The sequence below is a fragment of the Rhinopithecus bieti genome, unplaced genomic scaffold, assembly GCF_001698545.2.
Source record: "Rhinopithecus bieti isolate Rb0 unplaced genomic scaffold, ASM169854v2 scaffold_2439, whole genome shotgun sequence".
Taxonomy (NCBI): Eukaryota; Metazoa; Chordata; class Mammalia; order Primates; family Cercopithecidae; genus Rhinopithecus; species Rhinopithecus bieti.
In genome coordinates, this window is record NW_016804232.1 from 1,369,697 (window position 1) to 1,393,920 (window position 24,224).

The window sequence follows — 24,224 nt, forward strand, 5'->3', positions numbered from 1 at the left end:
AAAAAAAAAAAAAAAAAAAAAAACTATAAAGAACAGACCAACTTCTTTGACTTAATCCTTTTTTTGCATCGAATCGCATTTGAATTAAGCAGATGCTTGTGTAGAGCATTATATAGGTTTGACATTGATATGAAATTAGAAAAGTTAAAGTATTTTCATGAATATTCTAACTTCAAGGGGCATAATATCAAAGAGTGCCCAGCAAGTGGTTATCTATAGAAGACAGTCAATAGGTACTGAATGAATGAACGAAAAAAATGAATGGATTAAGAGAGCAGATTACTTTAGAAAAAACTGTGTTACCTGGGAGTAATTAACAGGAATTTTTGTGGAGTAATAATTGTCCTGGAATCATGTTTGTTATTTCTATCCTTTTTAGGGCAAACTAGAGGACTCAAAGACACAGCCCGTCAGAAAGAACATAAGAAACTTAAGAGAACATCTGGTTAGAGATGCATTATTAAATTCAGCACTAATTCTGTAGAGTCTATCATCATTGAAAAATCATCAGACTGTTAATGCTAGAAAGGTAGAATATTCCAGCCCAATGCAGCCAATAGACTGCTGAAACAAACACAGTGGCACAGTGTGGCTTCCTTAATACCTAAGAGACCTGCAGGGCTAGTTAGACAATAAGTTTCTGAGATTTAAAACAAGTCTTACCATGAATAGAAACTCATAATGAATGATGGATTTCCACGTTGTAGAACTCTTTAGCATCAGAAAAAGATTCAAAGTTTCTGAGAAGATTCACTTTGCAAATATTTTAGCACAATTACTCATTATATTAGCATTCTTGTCTATCATAGAAAAAAATGTGTTATTTAAAACCCAGAATGACTATAGCAACTTCATTCTTCTAAGGTGGAGTGGCTGAATTCATATCAATGAGAAAATTCCTCTCTATGTTGTTTCTTTCCATTTGCAGAGGCAGGTAGAAGAAGAAGAAAACAGAGATTGAAATTTCAAAGTTCGTTTTTTTTATTTGCTTTTTGTTTGTTTGTTTGTTTTGTGACAGAGTGAGGCTCTCTCTGTCATCTAGGCTGGAATGCAGTGGCACAATCTCAGTTCACTGCAGCCTCTGCTTTCCACATTCAAGCAATTCTCTTGCCTCAATCTCCCGAGTAGCTGGGATTACAGGCATGCGCCACTACACCTGACTAATTTTTGTATTTTTAGTAGACATGAGTTTTCACGATGTTGGTCAAGTTGATCTCAAACTCCTGGCCTCAAATGATCTGTCCACCTTTGCCTTCCAAAGTGCTGGGATTACAGGCGTGAGCCACTGTGCCAGGTCTAAATTTCAAAGTTTCTGCCAATAATTCTGTGCCCCAGAAAAGTAAGACCCAAAGTAGATGTCCTCTAATTTAGCAGAGCATGTGATGAATTTTCGTTTTTGTTTTTGTTTTGTTTGTTTGTTTGTTTGTTTGAGACGGAGTCTTGCTCTGTCGCCCAGGCTGGAGTGCAGTGGCCGGATCTCGGCTCACTGCAAGCTCTGCCTCCCGGGTTCATGCCATTCTCCTGCCTCAGCCTCCCGAGTAGCTGGGACTACAGGCGCCTGCCACCCATGCTGGGCTAATTTTTTGTATTTTTTAGTAGAGACGGGGTTTCACCGTGTTAGCCAGGATGGTCTTGATCTCCTGACCTCGTGCACCCGCCTTGGCCTCCCAAAGTGCTGGGATTACAGGCGTGAGCCACCATGCCCGGCTCATGTGATGAGTTTTGATATGCAAAAGTAAACCAGAGTCCCTAAGTAGGTGGAAAACTAAACTAATTAGAAAATTAAGCGGTGGGAATTGTGTTGAAATGCTTTTTCCTGAAGATGTTAGCCCGGAGAATGAAACCAGAGATTGCTGACCATGGAAGATGACCAGTAAAAAATTCCAGTAGATGGATTTGCTGAGGATGTCAAAAACAAGAATATCTAATGATTCATTTTTAAGATGTTTCACCAGAGTAATATAAAATCTATTCCCTCAGTCTGAATATTCAATAAAATTTAACACACAAAGTTTAGTGTGTATTATGAGAGTGGATTTTTTAAAAATAAATTGAGATAAAGAAGTCATGTTCCACAACTGGATCTGCACAGTGTTCAAGAGTTCAGTATCAGGAAGTTGGATTTGGAGAAAGTCATTCTGAGGAAATTCAAAGAAATATCAGGAGGATATTAGATCTTCCACCAACTGTGAGATGTGGGTTAACTGAGTTTTTGATATGTTCAAGGGCAGAATCTATCAATTAAGATGACTTTGGTTGCAAGTAACAGAAAACGTTAATTCAACTCGACTTAAAGAATAAGAGAGTTTAATATCTACATAACAGGAAGTATGGAGGAAGGGCAGGAAATATGGAGGAAGGGTTGATTGACGTCAGGGACACAGGTTCTTTCAATATGTTCCTCTGACATTTCCAGCTAAGAGCAAAATGGTTATAGCTATGCCTGTCAACACATCCACATAGAACATCCAGAGGAAGGAAAGAGGCCATTTACTAACATCTCCTTTTGAAAAATGTGGAAACCTTTTCAAGAAGCCACTCAACAGAGTTTCTTACACATCTAATTGGCCAGAGCTAAATCATATGCCTGCCATTAAAACATTCTTTTGGCAAGAGGGATTGCTCCTATTCTGAAACATCTTAATTAGCTTAGGCCAATCAGGATTTACTTCTTAGTGTCACCTTTACTTCTTCAGTGTGACAAAGGGGGATAAATCGATACCTAACAAAATCAGGGCTTGAGGTATGCAGTGTGACCTCCACTGATTTTTGAGTCTCAAAGAAAACAATACATTGCAGGACGATTGTTAATATATGTGTGAAATATTATGTATCTTAGAGGAGTTTGGGAAAGTATTTATGTAAACTACTTGGATTGGAAAACTTAAAATAATATTAAGGCTATTTTGATTAGTAGTTATATAATCATAAATAATGGTTTCAGTGGTTTTTTTCAACAGAAAACTTCTTGTACTTATATGAAAATAAGAGAAGCGGAGCCTCAAAGTTGATTTTTCCCTAGTATAAAAGAGTTAGAACACATTTAAAATGTGTTCGGTTTAAGATATCACATTTTATGAAAACTGACAAAACTAGAATGTGTCAAAGAAATCATATACTATGAGGATTAGAAAAATAAGCTGGGAATGTTTAACTTGGGAAAAAAGTGTTTGGAAGAATATAACAGAATCTTCATTTGCTTGAAGAGTTGGTGTGCGGAATAGAATATAGACTTATTCTGAGTAGTTCCAAAGGTTAGAAGAAGGACAAATGACTGGAAATTACAGTGAGATACTCTTCAGTTCAAAATAACATAGCCCTATCTAAAATAATTAAAGCTGCCCCTGAGCTTTCTCACAAAATATTGATTTCCCCATTGGAAATTTCCAAGAAGACCCTATATGGCCATCTAGCAGCAATGTTGTTGAGAGATTCTTGCTTTGGGTGGGAAACCAGACCAGGTCAAAGTGACTTTGTAAGCATGGTCTACAACCTACTATGAGGTAGGTTGTGGTTAACCTATGAGATGTGATGTTTAATTTTATGTGTCATCTTGACTGAGCCATAAAGTGCCCAAATAGTTGGATGAATATTATTCTGGGTGTGTCTGTGAGGTTGGTGCTGGATGAGATTAACATTTGAATCAGAAGATTGAGTAAAGCAAGTTGTCCTATCTACTATGGGTAGCCCTTGTCCAAACAGTTGAAGGCCTGAATAGAACAAAAGACTGACCCTCCCTCAAGTGAGAGGGAACTTCTGTCTGACTGCTTTGAACTGGGATATTAATCTTTTCTTCTTCCAGTCTTGAATTGAAACATTGGCTGTTTTGGGGTCTTGAGCCAGTTGTTTTTCAGAGTGGAACTTACACCATCAGCTGTCCTGGTTCTCAGGCTCTCAGGCTCAGACAAACTACACATTGGCTCTCCTGGGTCTCCAGCTCATTGCCTACAGATCTTGGGACTTCTCAGCCTCAATTACTGCATGAGCCAATCTTGTTTTTTCCTCTTTCTCTGTTGGTTCTGTTTCTTTGCAGAACCCTATGACATGGGCTGAGAACTTCTCCCAAAGCAAGTTCTTTCTTCAGTTCTTATAGGTAAACTGAGTATGTTCTCTAGATTATCCTTTTTACTTCCTGCTGGGCTTTGAGAATGACTAGAATTATGGTTCTGTTTCAATTTTTATTGTTTCATTCATCATCACAGAGTTCTTTTTCCTAGAAAATTGAAACAGGTAAGCTACAGGGTCTTTTGCCCTACCTCCAAGAATCACGGTAAACAATTTTTTTTTTTTTTTTTTGTAGAAATTCTCTCAAGAAAACCACTTCAAAAGTCTCCTACAACTTTAAAATCTCATTATTACATTTACTTATTGCTTCCAGTTGTTTTCTTCCTTTGGGACTTCTAGCTGCACTTTTGTGCTCAAAAAAATAAAAGATAAAGTTTAAGCACAAAGAATCAGAAGTAGACTAGAAGGAACAGAGTTACAGATTGTATTTTCAACAACAATAAAATGGTTATTTTAAATAACCATTTCAACAATACAGAGACATTTGGGATTTTGACTTCAAGTTTCATTTAATAAAATTTAGCAAATAAAAGAATGCTAGTGTATTAAACACCTACGTGTAGTTAAATTTTTAGTTTAACATTGAGGAACCTCATGTACATTCAAAAGGAACAGATAATTCTAATCTCATTCTCTTTGACAGTGATTAGTTTGTGGCTTATAGCAAGAACAAAGGAGAAAATGAAACTATTATTCTGTGCTTTATAAATCTACTCCACCCTGATGACTTCTGCTGAGCATGGAGGTGGAACCGGGTGAATAGTGGTATACAGATAACATTCCAGTTGCTATATTTGTGCACACACACAAGGGTGTGCCCACAATTTTCTATCTAGGTTTAAGGGCAAATTAGAAGATTTCAGACTTAATCCCAAAAAAGCACTAAAAAAATCAAAATCCAAGATAGCATTCTGCAGTACTTATGAGAAGCCATACGGAATGAACTATTGAATAAGTTAAAATCCAAATTTCATCAAATCGTATAACTGCAGAATATAATCATTTTGTAAACTGTATTGAGCTTTAAAAATATGTACTTTCTTGTTTCAGGGTGATTTGCATAGAGTTGCCTACTGTCATTATTTTAAGTTTGAGTCTTTCAGTAGAAAAATAAAATTTTTATTCCTTTCTAAAATGTTGGTATTTATACCAGTGCAAATTGACTCTAGTGGTTTGCTTTCTGTCAACAATTACATGACATATCCAATTTCTTCTCAGCCTCATACTCTATGAAAATATCAAGTATTCTCTACATCATGGGCTATACTGTCTTCAATGCTTCTCTGTTATCTTCCTTATCTCCAAATTATGAGGTTTACTTAATGTCATAATTTTTCCTTTCTTTGGGATTGTCAGGATCCTCTCCTTTGTTCACTGTGATCAATAGAATAATGTTCGTTGCCCTCCCCAATGTTGTCTATGTCCTACTCCCTGGAACCTGAGACTATGTTAGATTATATAGGGAAGGAATGAATGTTAGAAATGGAATTAAGGTTGATAATCAGCTGGCTTTAAAATAGGAAGTTATCCTGGATTATCCTATAATCACAAGAATACTTAAAAGTGGAAGAGGCAATTGGAGAACCAGAGAAATGGCAGCATGGGAAGGGCTTGGCCTGGTATTGCTGGGTTTGAAGGTGAAGGAAGGAGGCCATGACCCAAAGAAATCAGGCAGCCTCTAGGCTACACCCTGCTGACACTGATCTGAGCCCAGTAAGATTCATGTTGGACTTTTGAATTCAATAAAGAACTCTAAGATAATACACTTTTTGTTGTTTTAAGCCAGTAAGTTTGTGGTAATTGATCACAGCAGCAATAGAAAACTAATACATTTGGTTTTTGTTGTTATTGTTTGTTTGCTTTTTAAGATGTAGTCTCGCTCTGTTGCCCAGGCTGGAGTGCAATGATGCAATCTTGGCTCACTGAAATCTCTGCCTCCCAGGTTCAAGCAATTCTCCTGCCTCAGCCTCCCGAGTAGCTGGGACTACAGGCGCGTGCCACCATGCCTGGCTAATTTTTCTATTTTTAGTAGAGACGGGGTTTTACCATGATCGCCAGGTTGGTCCCAAACTCCTGACCTCATGTGATCCACCTGCCTCGGCCTCCCAAAGTGTTGGGATTACAGGAGTGAGTCAGGGCGCCTGGCCCTAATATATTTGTTTTGTTTTTGGCCTTTCCTCTACACTGATTCCTTTGCTGTTGAAATCCTTAATAGCCTTCAGGCCAAATCCAAGGATCATAGAACATGTTCACCCTCCCTTGACTCCTTTATTTCTGTCAAAAAAAATTAATTAAGGAAACTACTGAATAACCCTGAAATCAACAAAGGTGCCATTGTTATAAAGGTATAAAGATATGCAACTTTTAAAAATTGACTTAGAAACAAGGACATAAGTGAAATGCCATTTGCCTATAGTTCTAAAGCCTTTCAATAATTTCTTTAATGCCTGTAAAATATTCAGCACAGTACCCTAGGGAAGTTAAAAATTAGTACAATACATATGGCAAAGTTCTTGGGAATACACAGAAGGCACCTGCGTTGATCAAGTGACTGCTGACAAGAGAAGACATAGGGATTGAGAGAGACAGGAAGTGAAGAGCAGATGGAGCAGGAGATAGAGAAAGTTTAAGGGATGATTTCTGAGAAAGAAGAAAAAGAAAAGGATAGAAAACAAACAGAGGAAGAGAATGTGGCAAAGATAAGATCTCTCAGGAGATCTGGTCTCTTGACCATAATAACCACTGAACAAGTATTTACAGAATGACTGATTTGAGGGACTGTGATTTCTTCCAAGAGGAAAGCCAGGAAATTAGCTAATTCTATTTAACATACATTTTAGACATGATTAGAGTCTAAACAAAATTTTACATTTTCTAGGATTTCATTCTATATTACAGAAGTTTATTAATTATGTATGAATTCTCAGTAACTACTGATAAGGGATCTACCAATGCTTTCCTTCAGAAAGCATTCAGATTTGGAGTGTAAACAAATGCTTTTAATTACTCTTTCACTCATTACATAAAAGACTTTGGGCTTGTAACTGAAGAAGTTATATAATTAAAACAACCAATACTCATTCTGAGTATTACTTGATTGTCAGAAATACTGAGTCAGGGTTCATTTTATACCAAAGTCAAGCCTGACATGAGCTTAATAATTAAGTCAGATTTAAAAATCCTTCCCATCACTGTAGAACATATAGACAATTTCAGCCCAGTATGTCAGAAATCTCACTTTCAGAAAAGCTGTCACCTTTTCTGTGTACTCCCGCCCCCCAGCCCCTTTAATGTGCTATCCAAGAAAGCAGTGAAGGAGAATCACAGGATCTAATTGTGCTGTAGACGGGGAGAATAACCAGGCCAGAGATCGGGAGGACTGGAGGCCCCCAGGGGAAGAGCTGCGGGAAAAGGGAGACCCCATAGATAATGTGATGAAATATTTGGAAAGCATTGGGAACATCTGGGTAGAAAATTAGATAAGTTAAACAATAAGGCAGATACCAAAGCCAAACAAAAATCTTTAAAAGGAAATGCAGTCATACTTCTCTATCAAGCCGTGCAGTGAATCATATTTACATCACCATCATGTGGGAACACTGGTTATTATTTTATCAGAAAGTAATGATGTTATCAAACTGGGAGAATGGGGAAAGTTGGGGGGGTTGGAACAGAGACAAATCTTCGTTATATGTTTATCAGAAAATAATGATGTTATCGAATTGGGAGAATGGGGAAACTTGTGGGGACAGTGATAACAGAGTCAAATCTCTGTCTGTCCAATTGTCTATCAAAACAGGAAATCAACGGATTGGAGCCTACTGGGCTTGAGAGCCCCGCTGAGGAGCCCGGAGGTTGAGATGCAACTACGGCTGCATCCCCTCCGGGTCGCCGGCCACATGGCGAGCGGGGCTACGCCGAAGCAGCCCACGGAGCTCGAGCTCGAGGCAACGCTGCTGAGCCAGGTTCCCCAAAGCGGCCGCGCCACTCCCCGCTTCCCCGCCCGGCTCTGGGCCCCAGGCCCGCCGCTTCAGACGCAGACCCCACCGCGACCCTGCAGCAGCCTGCCCCGCCTGGCCGCCAGAGGCACCTTCCAACTCCGAAGCACATTTTTCAACACATAATAGAATCATTATCAGAGGTGGACACATTTAGAAGTTGTTCTTAATCAGAAGGCAGCTTGTGTTTAGGAAAACCAGCCTCAGTCCTCAGCACTCAGCACCCAGTGCTCCAGGTTTCTCCTGAGTGAAGATGGACCAGCCCACCTTGGCCCTCCGGCAAGCTGGAACAGTATGTACACGTCTCTTCAACTATGAAGAGAAGATTTGGGAGGAGTATGAGCAAATCCTCAATACCAAACTAGCAGAGCAACACGAGTCGTTTGTGAAATTCACACATGATCAGATTATGCGACCATGTGGGACAAGCCCAACAAACTATGTGTCTTGAAGCTTTTTGTTGCAGATCTTGGTACCAGGTTTGACCTCAAGGCACGGTTGCTATACATTTTTTGCAACTGTTTGATATGACATTTCAGCTCCAATTTTGCATCCTGAGAACATTCCAACGTTTCTGCAGGTCCACTTTACACGACTTGAAAGACCTTAAAGCTTTCTGGTTGCCATAAGTATATCTTTCTCTTCTGTTCATCCAATAAATAGCCATACCCTACTGTGACAGATTTTTCCAAACAAAAACCTGGAGCAGCAGTTTAGCAAAACACACCTTCAGCGGCACTCAACAAATGGAGTTTCCCCAAGCACAGCTCTGTAAGAGAAGTGTGTGTGAGAGTGTGTGTCTGTAAGCGTATTTCAGATTATGGTTTGTATTGTGCAAATTTTTTTGATCTTGGGCATTCTGGCTGTGGATTTGATGCAGAAAATTATGGTTAAAAACATTTAGTCTACAGAAAATCCTTAATGTTTTGTGACTATATAAATTGTAACAGTGGATTGTTTTATGTGTAGGTATTATTGTTAAATACAGGGACTGTTTCCAGGTGCAAAATAGGAATCATAAATCAGGATGCAGGCTGGGTACACAGGCTCATATCTGTAATTCCAGCACTTTGGGAGGAAGCCAAGCTGGGCGGATCACTTGAGGAGAGTTGGAGACCAGCCTGGCCAACATGGAGAAACTGTCTATTCTAAAAATACAAAAATTAGCTGGACATGGTGGCAAGCGCCTGTAATCCCAACTTCTTGGGAGACTGAGGCAGGAGAATCACTTGAACCAGGGAGGCAGAGGTTGCAGTGAGCCCAGATTGTGCCACTGCACTCCAGCCTGGGTGACAGAGTAAGACCCCATCTCAAAAAAAAAAAAAAAAAAAAGAAAAGAAAAGAAAAAGAAAGAAAAAGTGAGGACGGCCATTGCCTGTGGTTATGGCAATACAGTGAAAGTCTGTTGTCTTAGATATACAAACACATAGTGAGAAATTAGAACAAACTGGAGACCAGCGTTTGACACATGGACTCTGCCTAGCTGTGTTAGAAAAATATTTAACTTCAAGCCTTAAAATTCCCAAATGGAGTTGGTGCTTACCTCATTCACACAATCAAAGGGTTCACTGGGTCCTGAACCTCTAAAGGGAAAAGGTCTCCCCTGGAGCAGGAGCATCAGGGTTTGCTCGGGGGCATAACATAGGTGAGTGCTGGGCTGAGACAGGCTCCACTGGCACTGCTAGTTGCAGAAGCACTTTACCTTTGTATCAGTTATTAAAAACAAAATTTGAATCCTTTAGTCAGGTTCCCCGAAATTATTTTGAGATAGCCATGTTTAAGTGCTTGAGCTTTTGTGTTGGCAACCCCCTGCCCAAGGTTGCTAATAGGGTATTCTGCCCCTTGTTTCCACGGCTGAGGCACAGAAAGTAGCCTCTTTTGTGAGGAGTTGGGAATTAAGTATATATTTATTTTTTTACCGTTATTTGTTCAGGACCACATTTTGCAAGATACCTTGTTTCCTTTATTATTGTTTCTGGAAAGTCCTATTCATATTAATTTATTTGAATATAGAATATAGTTTTTTTTTAAATGAGGGCTTATTTTAAAAAATTCTGAGCTTAATTCAAATGTATGTCAATACCTTCCCAAATAAGGTAATAGTCAAAGACAGATGTTCTGATCAAATGGCTTAGAGATAGTCCCAGAATATTCACATTCAAAGATTCCTTATTAATGAATGTCTTTAACTTAAATCTACCCAATAATTGCAACATGGTTCTTTGTACATTTTCATTATATGGTATTAACAAGCTTCACTGCAAACAAATACATTATTTAAGTTATTTGTTTACCTTGCCTTCTTAAAAAAACAGGAAGCCAACAGATGATGTCTAAAACGGATAAAATAGGCTGGGTGCCACGGTGCATGCCTGCAGTCCCAGCACTGTGGGAGTTCAAGGCAGGTGGATTACTTGAACCCAGGAGTTTGAGACCAGCCTGGGCAACATGACTAAACTTCGTGTCTACAAAAAGTACAAAAAATTAGCCAGATGTGGTGGTGTGCACCCATAGTTCCAGGTACTTGGGAGGCTAAGATGGGAGGACTGCTTGAGTCCAGGAGGTGGAGGTTGCAGTGAGCCAAGATGGCACCACTGCACTCCATCCTGGGCAACAGAGTGAGACCCTGTCTCAAAAATAAAATAAAACTGGTAAAATAAGAAATGGCCATGTAAGCCTATTATTGAGAAGGATGAAGATAAATACTAGAAGAAACAGATACAAAAGCTAAAAATACTTGCCTTGGAGAGAGGGATTTTCAATATTATTTGATTTTTTAATTTATGTGTACCAATTTGATAATGATAATTATTTATTGCAATAGGCTGAACAATGAATACCCTCACCTAAAGATGTTTATGTCCTCAGCCCCAGAACCTGTGAATATATTACTTTAAAGGCAAAAGGATTTGGCACATGTGATTAAGTTAAGGATTTTGAGATGGGGAAATTCTCCTGGATCATTTGGTAAACCCAACGTAATCACAAGAGATCTTCTATGAGGCAGACAGGACAGTCAGAGTTGGAAAGGAGATATGATGATGGAAGCAGAAGACAGAGTGATGAGACTGCTGGCTTTGGAGATGGAAGAGGAAGAGGGCCACAAGTCAAGGACTGAGCAGCCTCTAGAAGCTGGAAGAAGCGAGGAATAGTATTCTCCCCTAGAGTAGCGGTCCCCAATGTTTTTGGCATCAGGAACTGGTTTTCTGGAAGACAATTTTTCCATGGACAGGTGGCTAGCGGGGATAGTTTTGGGATGAAACTGTTCCACCTTAGATCATCAGGCATTAATTAGTTACATTCTCACAAAGAGTGCACAACTTAGATCCCTCACATGCCCAGTTCATGATAGGGGTTTCTCATCCTATGAGAATCTAATGCCACTGCTAAACTGATGGAAGGAGCTCAGGTGGTAATCCTGGCTAGCCCACTGCTCACTTCCTGCTGTACCACCTGGTTCCTAACAGGCCATAGACTTGTACGGGTTCACGGCCCTGGGGTTGGGGACCCCTGCCCTAGAGCCTTCAGAAGGAACACAGTCATGCCAATCCATTTTAGACTTCGGCCTCTAGAGCTGTAAAATAAAACTTTTTTTGTTGTTGTTTTAAACCACTAAATTTGTGTTAATTTGCTATAGCAGCAATAGGTGACATAAATTTATTTAGAAAATAAAACCACCAGTTGTAGAATGTTAAATAAGAAAAATAAAACATGGTAAGACATGAATTATAGAAAACATGCCATGTGCTGACAGAGTAATTCAAAATGAAGGAATAATCTGAATTAGAAAGGGATGAAATTTCAATATATTCATCATGGTTTTGTGAATACTCACGATGCATTAGGACGGTTAGGTAACTTAAAGTTAGTCCCTTGTGAGTCAATGCGTAGCTACATTCTAGTATTATTTACCACATATACTTTTTCTTATTCCCACCTCCCTTTTCTTCTTTCCCATTCCTCTGTGTATCATATCTGTTCCTGTCACCGATACTTTGTTGGGGTAGCCGCCTGGCTCGCATTACAATGATTCTGTCATATCCTGGAATTGTCCCTGTATCAGTCAGAGATCTCCAGACACAGATACATAGATACAGCTATAGCTATAGCTGTCTATTTATTTTAATGAATTGGTTCACATAATTGTGGAGACTGGCAAATTCAAAATCCATAGATCCACAGGGCAGGCTGGAAGCTCTGCAGGAGTTGACACTGCAATCTTGAGGCAGAGTTTCTTCTTCTCCAGGAAACCTCCGTTTTTGCTTATGAGGCCTTCAACTGATTGGATGAGGTCGACCTACACTATTGTGGGTATTCTCCTTTACTTAAAGTGAACTGATTGCAGGTGTTAACCACATATACAAAATGCCTTCACGTCCATACTTAGAGTTTAATTAAATAGCTGGTTACCATAGCCCAGTCAAGTTGATGCATAAAATTAACCATCACCTGCCCTTTGAGAGCTGGGTGGCAGGCATCATGGTTGTGCCCCATGACTCTGTCTCCTGGCTCATAGATCACTAGTCTAAGAGTGGACACATGACTCCCACCAAACCATTCAGAGCCCCAACCCAGGATTTACTAAGGAAACTGGAAAAACAAAACCAAAAGACATCTAGCCCTCTCTGGTGTGGTGGCAGCCATGAGGTGTGAGGATTGGGAGATATCAGTGACCATATGGACAGTCAGTCATTCTGAAACGGAGGAGACTGAAGCAAACCTACAGAAACAGAGACAAGATTTGGAGGAAGAGTCCTAGTTCCAGTTATCACTGAGGCCCAGATATACTCCCGCATTTTCAGTTGTTGAATTTTTTTCAGTTGTATAATCTGCTGTCTTATGATTCCCCTCTCCACCCCCTTTTGATTAACAGACAGTGTCTTGCTCCGTTGCTCAGGCTGGAGTGCAGTGGTGCAGTCATAGCTCACTGTAACCTTCAACTCCTAAGCTCAACCAGTCCCTCATGCCTTAGCCTCCTGAGTAGCTGGGAGTACAGCTGCGGGTCCTCCTGCTTGGCTTTTTTTTTTTTTTTTAAATAAATGAGGCCAGGCACTGTGGCTCACACCTGTTATCCCATCACTTTAGGAGGCCAAGGTGGGCGGATCACTTGAGGTCAGGAGTGCGAGATCAGCCTGGCCAACATGATGACACTCTATCTCCACTAAAAATACGAAAATGACCTGGGCATGGTAGTGTGCACCTGTGGTCCCAGCTACTCAGGAGGTTGAGGCAGGAGAATTGTTTGAACCCAGGAGGTGGAAGTTGCAGTGAGCCGAGATTGCACCACTGCACTCCAGCCTGGGTGACAGCGTGAGACTCCGTCTCAAAAACAAAAACAAAACAGGGTTGTGCTATGTTGCCTAGGGTGGTCTCAAACTCCTGGCCTTAAGCAATCCTCCCAGTTAGCCTCCCAAAGTGCTGGGATTATAGGCATGAGCCACCACACTGGTCTTTTATTCCCTTTTTAAATTTGAAGGGATATTTTTCTCATCATCCCTTAGCTAGATAGAGCTGGTTTTATGTCACTTGCAAGCAAAAGAGTCTCAACTAAGAGAGTATGATAACATTGGGTTATATACAAATGTTTATGTTTCCCTCTTCTTCCAGATATATGGTTTGATTATCCACTTTGAATAGGCATGACATGTGGCTTGCTTTGTCAATGAATTATGAATGCAAGTATGTCACTTTAATGGCCAGTGCAAGATTTGCCATGTTCTATGTACCTGGCAGTCACCTGCAGTGACTGTGAAAACACATGTCACTTGGTGCCTCCAACAGGTAGGTTCTTAGGTAACAGTGAAAAGGAGAGAATCCTAGCAAACTGTACATGTTACATGAGCAAGCAATAAGCTTTTGTGATGGTAAGCCACTGAAGTTTTGAAATTTTCTGCTACTGCAGTATAACCTAGCTTGATGAACACAGAGGACACTTTCCTTCATAATATTTTCCCATGATTCATTTTAAAAGAATTAATATTGAGCCAATATGGGGGTAATAACAGTACACAAAACAGAGTTCTTGCCCTCCTAGTAAGAATGACAAACAAGCCATTCCAGACCATCCTAAGATTAATGGAAGTATTAAAGTAGTTTAGGCAGAGAAGTTAGCATATTTGCCTCCCAGATCATAATGGTTGCACAGTGAAGACTGAGTTTAGAGCAGGAAGAGTCTGAACCCATTAATCTATGCTGCAATAATAGTAAGGAGGTAATAATGGCTTGGATTAGGGAAGTGGTGGTAGAAGCAGAGTGAAATGAATGATATTGAGATATAATGAGGAGGAAGATTTAGCACATCCTGGTAAATGAGTGGATGTGTAAGAAGTAGAGAGAAAATTCAAAGCAAACATTTAGATTTCTGGCTCTGCTCATTTGGCTATCATCAGTCAGTTTGGACATGCCTAGTTTGAGCTGGGTACCTACAAAACACTCAAAGAGATATCAGATAGGGAATTAAATATATAGGCTTCAAGCTTAGGAGTGAGCTCACAGCTAGAAGTAACCAATATATAGAAAGTAAAACCATGGGTTTAGATGAAATCATCCAAAAAGAATGTGGAGACTAGACTACATTGATAAGAGCCTTAGAATTCCTTGGAGTGGCAATATTTAAGCAAAGACAGAAGCATGCAAAGAACAACAAAACAGTTAGGCACGGTATCACAGAAGCCAAGAGAAAAGATTGTTTCAAAAAGGAAAGAATGGTCAACAGCTTCAAATGCTGTTGAAACATTAACAACTAAGATATCTCTCACAATAGGAATGATGTTGGTGAGTTTATCAAGAATAGTTTCACAGCAGTATTGGGGGTAAAAGTCTAATATACAGTTGAGGGTCACCTGGAGGTGAGGAACTGGTGATAAGCAAGCGTAGACAATTTTCTCAAAAATCCTCTTTAGGGGAAAGGAGAATTTGAGCAGAAGCTAGAAGGAGGATATGCATGAAGAAGACACTTTAAACAAATGAGAATGCTAATGGCAAGAAACCAGTAAAGAGCGAGAGGTTGAAGACACAACAGAAAGAGAATAATTGATGGACCAAGGTCCCAAGTAGACAGGAGTAGCCAAGACCTAGAACACACATTGAATGACGGCCTCTATTGTAAAAAGAATGGAGGAAGGAATGAGTATAGTTCAAAACTTGTTAATTGGATTATAAGTAGTAACTAACACACACTCTCATGTCATTAATTGAATTCTTATAATAAAGTATATAAGTATAGAAATATAGAGTAATATAAATATCCTGTTTATTAGTATTATTTTCTCTGATTCTCAAGACTCAAACTACCTAGATTCATGGGACCTAGCCAGCCATTTCTTATTTTGTTAAGTGCCTTATACAATGTCTGAAATACCGTAAATATTTCACAAGTGGTAATTTAACCCCATTTCCTTGGCTGACTCTGGATTCAAAGAGTTAGGGGCTTCATCAGTGATGATATCTGATTCTTCTTCTAGCTTCTCCATTAGTATGATCTACTCTACCTGCCAGATACCTCCTGAGGTTATAAATATCTTCTTTTCTGATCTAGCCCTACTTCCACATTTTTCCAGGATAAATCTATCCATCTATGACACAATAATTTTTTTTTTTTTTTTGAGATGGAGTCGCTTTGTTGCCTAGGCTGGAGTGCGGTGGCGTGATCTCGGCTCACTGCGAGCTCCGCCTCCCGGTTTCACGCCATTCTCCTGCCTCAGTCTCCAGAGTAGTTGGGACTAGGAGCACACCACCATGCCCAGTTAATTTTTTGTATTTTTAGTAGAGATGGGGTTTCACTGTTTTAGCCAGGATGGTCTTGATCTCCTGACCTCGTGATCCGCCCACTTAGGCCTCCCAAAATGCTGGGATTACAGGAGCCACTAGAAATTGATGCTGGGTATGGGGTAATCCCTCAAAAATAATACAACTTATAAAACTGAACAAAAACTAAAATTGATGTCAGTTTTCATAGTGACAGGTACTGACCAAAGGCATATTTTCAGACTTTGTCCAAAGGTATCAAAGAGCATTTTAAAGTATTAAATTGGGTTCTTCACTTACTAGTAATGAAAATGCATACTTTTATTTATAATTAACAAGTATAAAAACTTGTTCAAGATTGGAAAACTGAAAAAACTTGCAGAGAAATAAGGGAATAAAATAGAACCACACATATCTATTACCTCATTAAGGGGAAATATTTCATCTGGAAGATCAATCCAAACAATGACTTCTAAAAACTAAATACTTAATTATATACCAATAAGAATCGATTTTAGAGCTAGTTCAGTGATAGGAAGACAATGTAAAATACCTTATCTTATATTCTAAATTAGATAATATAAAAATACTACACAGCTACACATCCACAATTTTTTAATAAGTATATCATTAATATTTTCTTAATATATCAGAAAAGATGAAAAGAAACAATATAGAAATATTTTCAGCTATACAAATTCAGGGCTTCCACGACAAATAAAGGCTAAAGGATCCACCTTTATTTACATACATTTTTTTCTTCATAGAAAAAGTTGATACCCAATAAAATGTTACCAAATGCAACCCCAGGCAAAGTGAATGCCATGACTGGACAATGCAGACCTATTCATTGAATGGTTATATGTAATTACCATGTGCCAGATACTGTTCTAAGCACTCTATGGATGTTAGCTCATTTAATCTTAAAACCATGTAAGAGAATATGGTAAAAAAATATGAAAAAACTAAGATTGCTACTTTTCTCCCCACCTCTTCATCCTACCCCATCATATATTGTCAGTAAAAGGACAGCAGGAGTCCAGTGAAAAGATATTTAACTTGGACTCAAAAGATTTGAGTTAGTTTCTGGCTCTACTTAGGGTTCTGTGTGACCTTGAACAAGTTATTGAAACCAGAACTTCCCAAACCTGACTGATCACTGGAATTCGAGGGAGAGTGTTATTACAGTTACAGATGCCTGGACTTCACCCAAGATTTTCTAATCCTAAATCTAAATATTTTCTATGTTTAGAGTGGGACTTGAGAATCTGAATTTCCTTTGAAACTACACAGGTGATTGTGATAAGCAGTCACATTTGGGAACCACTGATACAGTACTCATCCTCCAATCCCTTGACAGAAAAAGTATAGAAATACGTGGTCCAAAAGGGTCGTTGACATGAAGAGGAGAATTATGAAGACCTCAACTGTCATAACCCCACTCTTTACACATTCTCATTAAAGTTGTGTTTAGATATTCTAGGTGACCTTTTGTTGTGGGTCACCCGTACTATCTAAGCCCAACAAATATACCCAGAAGCATATCATACAGGTGACTTTCATCTCCAGCACCTACTTAAGCCTATCTCTCCAAGGCATGACATCATTAAAAATGAGGCAATGGTTCTACCAATTTAAAGTATAAACCCAAACAAACTATCTTTATATGAAGGTCCTCAAAATGTGTACAACCCCCTAAAAAAGTTTGAGGTAATTGTATCAGCTTTTTATCCCCTAATTCAACTAAACATCACAATATACTTTTATTTATCCCAAAAATATTTTCTGAGTACTTATTTTGGACACCATGAAGGATACAAAAATGAATAAAACAAAGTGCCTGTCTTCAAGCTGGTAAAGATACAGTCATAAACATAAGAATTGTAGTTTTCAGTTTTAAAAACTTAAATTTGGCTGAATTTTGGAGATGCTGCAGGCAATCAATAATAAGCCAGAAATGCTCATATTATAAATACGTTCTGGAATAACAGTCATATCAAGCTGGTGACCCTGGTATAAAGTACTAAAAGAAACAATGTATTTGAGAATCTCAAGATGTGTGCTTGAGTATGCTACTTGACAACTGTAGCGAGTTTTAAGTCTTTAAAACTAGTCTCAGAGGGCTAGTCTTTCGGCACTCTGAGCCTATTTCTTTTCTTTTCTTTTCTTTTCTTTTGAGATAGAGTTTCACTCTTGTTGCCCAGGCTGGAACGCAATGGCAAGATCTTGGCTCACTGCAATCTTTCTTTGCATAATTTGTATTTCACAAAATTGTGAAAACAAAATGAAATAGTACAAATGTTAAGGTGTCACGGAATTTTTTTTTTTTTTCGTTTTTGAGACAGGGTTTCATTTTGTTGCCCAGGCCAGAGCACAGTGTAATGATCACAGGCACTGTAGCCTTGACCTCCTGGGCTCAAGGGATCCACCTCAGCCTCCTGAGTAACTGGGATCACAGGTGAATGCCACTATGCCTGCCTAGTTTTTTTCTTTTTTTTTTTTTTTAAGAGAGATGAGGACTCCCCATGTTGCCAAGCTGGTCTTGAACTCCTGTATTCAAGTGATCCTCATGCCTGGGCCTCCCAAAGTGCTGGGATTACAGGTGTGAGCCACCACACCCAGTCATGACTCTTATAGATAATGCTCTTAACTCTAATAAATAATAAAACATGACTTTGAGTTGATTTTTCATCAATGGTGACAAATGGCTATTAACCAATTACCTTTTCATCTGGCCCTAAAACACAAAGAAGGCTTGTTTGTCATGTTGTTACCAGATGTAGAGTTAATATACATTAAATGATAATTTTATAAATTGGTATATAAGCAAGTGTATAAAAATAAATATGCATATTATGTAGTCATGAATATATTTAAATATTTACATTATGCATACACCTTTCTAAAGGAAACACTGAAGTCACCAATTTAATGGAAAAAAATTTCATCTACTTTAGGGATAGACATTGGACGAAACTTCCCAAGTCTATATATTTCATTACGTTTCCAATTAAACAGTGATGAGAATGACAGAGTCTCACAGGAATGTTCAACTTAATTGTGTCAAACATGTAACTGTATATAAATTCTATAGGGACGGCATTATTCTATGGGGACATGAGTAATGTTTTTCATACAAAATTCCAGTTAATTGACTGGAGTAGACTAGTCATTAATTCTAAAACATGCTTCTCGTAAATCCCTATCTACTCTGTATATTCCCCCAAAGCATATATTAGCTATGAGTAGCATGAACATAAAAGTTGTAGCTACCAAAACTTCTTTTTACTTCCCTCTTTCATTAACTGTATTTGTTAATACACAAGGTTTGATCATAAATAGTAAACAGTCAATTCACAAGTTAAGAAAAAAGATCTAAGTGTATTTTAAAATAGGATCCTTCATGTTCTTTGAGTAATCCAGGCAGCAAAGTCAGGAATGCTCATGAGTGCTACTGGATATTAGTGCTAATTATTAATAATATGTACTTACAATTATGCCCTTTCATCCAAGTACCTCGAAGAGCTTTCATAGCATTAATTTGTTATTTCCTATAATATCTCTGAGAGGCAGTTGATAGAAAGTTATTATTATCTCTATTTTACAGTCAGAGAAACTAGGGCATAGAGAGGTTAAGTGACATTGCTAGGGTCATATGGTGAACAACTAACAAAAAAGGGACTCAAGCTAATTATTCTCATTTCCTGTTCAGTATATTATCCATTATATGGTTGTTCAATACACCTAAATGCTTTTTTATCCAAAGAAAATTGAGAATACTGTATTTAAATAATCTACGATGTAAGTGAATGAGTTTCTCATTTTTTTGTGTGTTCAAAAATGCTGCTCTACAGGGATACAGAGTTAAAAACTAATAATTAGTCTTTGGTTTGCAGCTGTAGCTATTATTTATAGGGCTTTTACTATTTGTGGTTTTCTGAAGCTCTGCTCAAAATGAACTATTCTATTTCTGACTGCTTTATGCTAGGTTAGCATAGCTGTGAGCCACCGAAAAGCAGCTGAGACACGCTGACTAATGAATCTGAGGTTGTCTTTCATTGCATTCCTATTCCTCACTCTTCTTGAAGTCATCCTCCTTCTAGTTCTCCATTGAGCAGATATTTGTGCAACCCACCATCCTCAATCCTTAACCTACGGCCAGCTTAACTGTTGTCAATGATTAAATTTAAAATATTTTATTGGAACGGAGCAATTCCTACAGAATAAAAAAGAAAACAATTAAAATATTAAAATATAAACATAGATAATATTTCATTTTATGAGTTAATGATGCTATACTATTAACAGATGCCACTGTTACATCCAGTTTCTGCTAAACCTGACCTTTAGGGTCCTTAGAAGACCATTAAACATTAGAGTATTGGTCTATGGATGACACATATCACCATACTGGGTTTTTTAATGCAGTATTTCAGTAATTTTCCCAAGTAAAGGCAGGCAGAAAGGAGAAGTAGTTTTGAAACTGTGCTCAATGACGTAGACTGCAGTCAGCTTGGATGTGGTAATGTAAACCTGTGGTGTTTCCAACTTCAGCCCAACTCCTCCCTGAGCTCTAGACCCATATAACAACCACCATTAGACAGCACCACTCTTACTTCACTCCTCAGCTCCAAAACTGACTGTCCCCTCCCAGGACTCATCCTAATTCTTCCTTATCTTATTTGGTAAAATACGCCCTTATCCTGCCCCTCCCTCAAAGCAAAACAAGGCATCATCATTGCCTCTTCCATTCTCCTATCTGGCAGCTGCCCCTAGCAACCAATTATCAGTTGATCTGGTCTCTTGAATATTTTAGGAATCCATCTCCTTTGGATGCTCACTACCACTCACACAGGGTCGGGCTTCTGCAATAGCCCCCTTGTGGGCTCTCTGCTTACCCTTCTCCTCTGCCCTCCCACCCCCACCCTGCAAGTTATATCTGTTCTCTACCAACAGAAGAATAGCTTAAATTGTAATCTGTCCACTCATTGCCTCACTAGGGCATAGATGATTCGTGATTTGGCTCCTGTTTTCTTCTCTAGCCTCATCCTTTTCAGCAACCTAAGTTTGAAATTTAAGACCTGTAATTAGTACTCATTCTTCTCAACACATTATTTGTCCCCGTGCTGCATCTCCTTTCTGTTCGGATCCGGATTTGCCATCCCACCCCTTTTCTTGTAGTAGAAAATACCTATTTATCTTAAAAACTCTAACCTACAGTTAGTAAAGCTATCCATTCTTTACTCTGTACATCTTGATATACCATACTTTCAAGAGCAATTATTTGCTTTCATGTCTGTCTGCCCACTAGACTGGACAATCCTTGAATGGCTCATACCAGGAATGTAGTTGGTACTCAATTTGTAGGAAGCAAAGAGACATAAGCGAATAAATGTCAAGACATAAGAATCTGTAGTTGCTAACTTAAATTTATGGATTTAGTGAAACTACTTCTCACAAGCTACCAAATCACAGTGCCATGGGGCCGCAAGATGATCTCAGTGTCACACCGACACCCGACCTGCAGAATCGCAGAGGGGTCCGATACCCCTCAGAAAACTCGCAGACCGTCCGAGGAGGCGAATTCTCCAGGGGGTCAGCAGTTAGATGAGGCCCAGGGCAGCCACAAGACCCTCCAGCCAGGGTAGGCGGCTGACCCGCCTCCTGGGATTTGGCCCGCGACAAGCCACGTCGCCAGCTCGGCTCTGAGTACCTCCGGCCACGCCACCGAGCGGCCTCAACCCTGAGACGCCCAGGGAACAGGAGCTGACCCTCTAGAAGCAAGATGGCGGACTCCGCTCTCCCCTCCTTCCCCCAAGAACCCCCTCTTGGTCCCCAAAAGAAAGACAAGGACACCGGGGCGACGACGCCGAGATCCGGGAACCTCTGCGAGGCCCGCAGCCACTCCCGAGCCCCCGGGATATGACTTCACCTCGCGGAGCTCAGAGCCGAGGGGGTGGGGCCACCGGAAAGACAGAGCAGACAGCTCTCACCATGCAGGGGGCGGAGGCCGGGCAGCCTGCGCCCTCCAAGCCATTGTTCTCCTGCCCGGGCCCATGATCACCCTCCTCTCAGCCCACGGACAGGAAGTCGCTCCCCAGCCGCCCCGCCCCGCTCCCCAGCGCCCCGGAAGTGATCTGCGGCGGCTGCTGCAGAGCCGCCAGGAGGAGGGTGGATCTCCCCAGAGCAGAGCGTTGGAGTTCTCCTCCTCCTCCTCCTCCTCTTCCAGGCGCCCAGGCTCCGCCGCCACCCGTCAGACTCCTCCTTCGACTGCTCCCGGCGCGGGGCCTCCCAGGAGACAAGGACCGAGTACCCTCCGGCCGGAGCCACGCAGCCGCGGCTTCCGGAGCCTTCGGGGCGGCGGACTGGCTTGGGGTGCAGGTGAGCGATGCCCGCTCGGGCCGCCCGGGGAGGGACTGGGGCCACCGGGGCGGCGGCGGGGGTGTGTCCGGGCGGCGGCTGGCCGAGGCCCTGACGCGGGTTCGGGCTGCCGAGATTGCACATCCCGCGTTCTGCCTAGGGTCGAGCTGCGAGATGAGCCCGGCTGGAATCCGGGGCACAGCGTTCGCCGCTGTGGGGCGAGTGAGCCCCCGAGAGCTGGCGGCTGCGGAGAGGTCCCCCGCGCCCGGCAGCCCCTCTGAGTTGGCCTCGTCCGAAGGTCACCCCGCACCTCTAGTCCACGGCGCCCAAGTTCCCGCCCGGGCGGTGCCCGCGACCTGGGGCTACCCGCTGCCGCCGCAGTCCCCGCGCCTCACTCCGCCCCTCTCCCCTTCTTCCCTTTCTTTCCACTCCTTGCCTGTACTAGAGCTGCTGCTTTTTAAGCATCTCCCCCAGGGTTTTTTGTTTGTTTTTTGCCAGTTAAAGGAATGTTTTTTCAGACTAAAGTCATTAGACTCTCCGCGCTGAACTGACTACCTGGCCTTGGGCGCTTGCACGGCTTTAGCCCATTTTCAGGTAATCTAGCTTCTAAAATGAGGAAGAGAATACATTTTGGGAGAGAGATGTTTCCTCTGTGGTTCGTTTCTGAAAGATTTCTAGAAGTGGAAGATGTGATTGGCATGCTTTAACCTGTATATATGTGTGTAAGTAGATGGGGGTGACGGCACACGGGTGGCAGTGTTGTTTCAGGATTTAGGGAGAATTGGGGAGTTAACTGGCCTGTGCTCGGAAACCTGAATGTCCAGACTTGTAAGAGCTCATCCAAGTGTCGCTGAGGTAGTGTGAGAAGCCCCGTGCCACGCCCTAAGTGTCAAGCTGAAAAGCACCTAATTTACAAATTGTGTAGTGTGTGTGGGGAACAACCTTTATAAAACATTATAAAACATGTGTCATAAGTTAATGCTTTTCCAGGAAGTAAATTGCAACTTTAATCATATTCCAGAAATTGGATAACAGATTTCATTAGTAAACTCTTACAGTATGTTTATTAATGTATTTCTGTGTGTCTTATTAGCTCACGTTTTTCTGTCTCTGGAATACAATATTATTCTAAACTGACTCCTGTATTAAAATAATACACTCTTATTGTAAAATATGATCTGAAAACAACATGTTTTGATCTTGAATTTCTTCAGGGCAGGAGCCATGTCCTACTTATCACTGTTTCTATGCAGAATGCCTTGAACATGAAGCTGTTCACACATTTCTGCACTGAATGAATGAATGTGTAGGTTATCTCACAGTCACCATCCAGGAGTTGCTTATTTTTGTTGGGCTAGGCTGTTTGTTTTGTTTTAGGTTCTTGCCACATACAGACTTTACTTCGTCTTTACATTCTTCAGCAGAGTCAAAGAATTCTTTACGTTCCAAAACTATCCTGCTCTGAAAGGTTAAAATTATATTAAAATTGTGCTGGGCATTGTAACTTGTATTCCAGTGTTAAATGCTTACTACTTGAGCATATTCAGAGTTAGTAGGAAGAGATTGCCTGGTGATACACAGCAAGTTTATGTTTGGGGTTGATAACTGTACCCTATCTTAATCAAAAAGAGGAAATTAGGAATTATCACTTTTTGGAAAACGTGGTGCTTCCCAGAATGCTTATAGTGGTTCATTCTTCCCATGAATACATGCAATCCTCTGACATCCTGATGTGACCTTGGCATGATTTACCAATAGCCTCTTTTATATTTATTTTCCAAGATCCAGATGCTGTTCTCTAGTGTGTTTGCTGAGTGTGCAATGATATGTATCGTTTGTTTTGAAGCAGTACTTCATTACAACACTTTCTTCACAGGACTTTCCAAAGGAAGAAAGGGCTAATTATAGAAAAGAATCTTGTCTACCATTTGTGAGGGAATATTTTTGTCTATAGATGGTTGGATTATTTTCACGTTAGGGAGGTTCAAATAAGAAGAAGGTGCTGACATTTTCTGTCCTCTCCAAGTGTCTGGTGGTGGTCCTGCACTGTTTTTC

At 40.4% G+C, this 24,224-nt stretch overlaps 2 protein-coding genes across 3 annotated transcripts in view; both read left to right on the plus strand.

Moving 5' to 3' along the window:
• YAE1 (YAE1 maturation factor of ABCE1) overlaps positions 1-8,677 on the plus strand; it is a 53,107-nt gene extending 44,430 nt beyond the window's left edge. The window contains 2 exon segments of the mRNA XM_017867381.1: positions 7,865-8,089; positions 8,091-8,677. Of these exon segments, the coding sequence (XP_017722870.1) occupies positions 7,865-8,089; positions 8,091-8,220 (355 nt within the window). The 3' untranslated portion in view covers positions 8,221-8,677.
• Positions 8,678-21,225: 12,548 nt separating this feature from the next.
• The window catches only part of RALA (RAS like proto-oncogene A), a 90,918-nt gene continuing 87,919 nt past the window's right edge, over positions 21,226-24,224 (plus strand). The window contains exons 1-2 of one of the 2 annotated variants that reach the window (XM_017867379.1): positions 21,226-22,190; positions 22,688-22,763. The gene's annotated coding sequence lies outside the window, so the exon portion shown is untranslated. The remainder of the gene's footprint in view (positions 22,191-22,687; positions 22,764-24,224) is intronic. The other variant, XM_017867378.1, reaches the window with a different exon arrangement.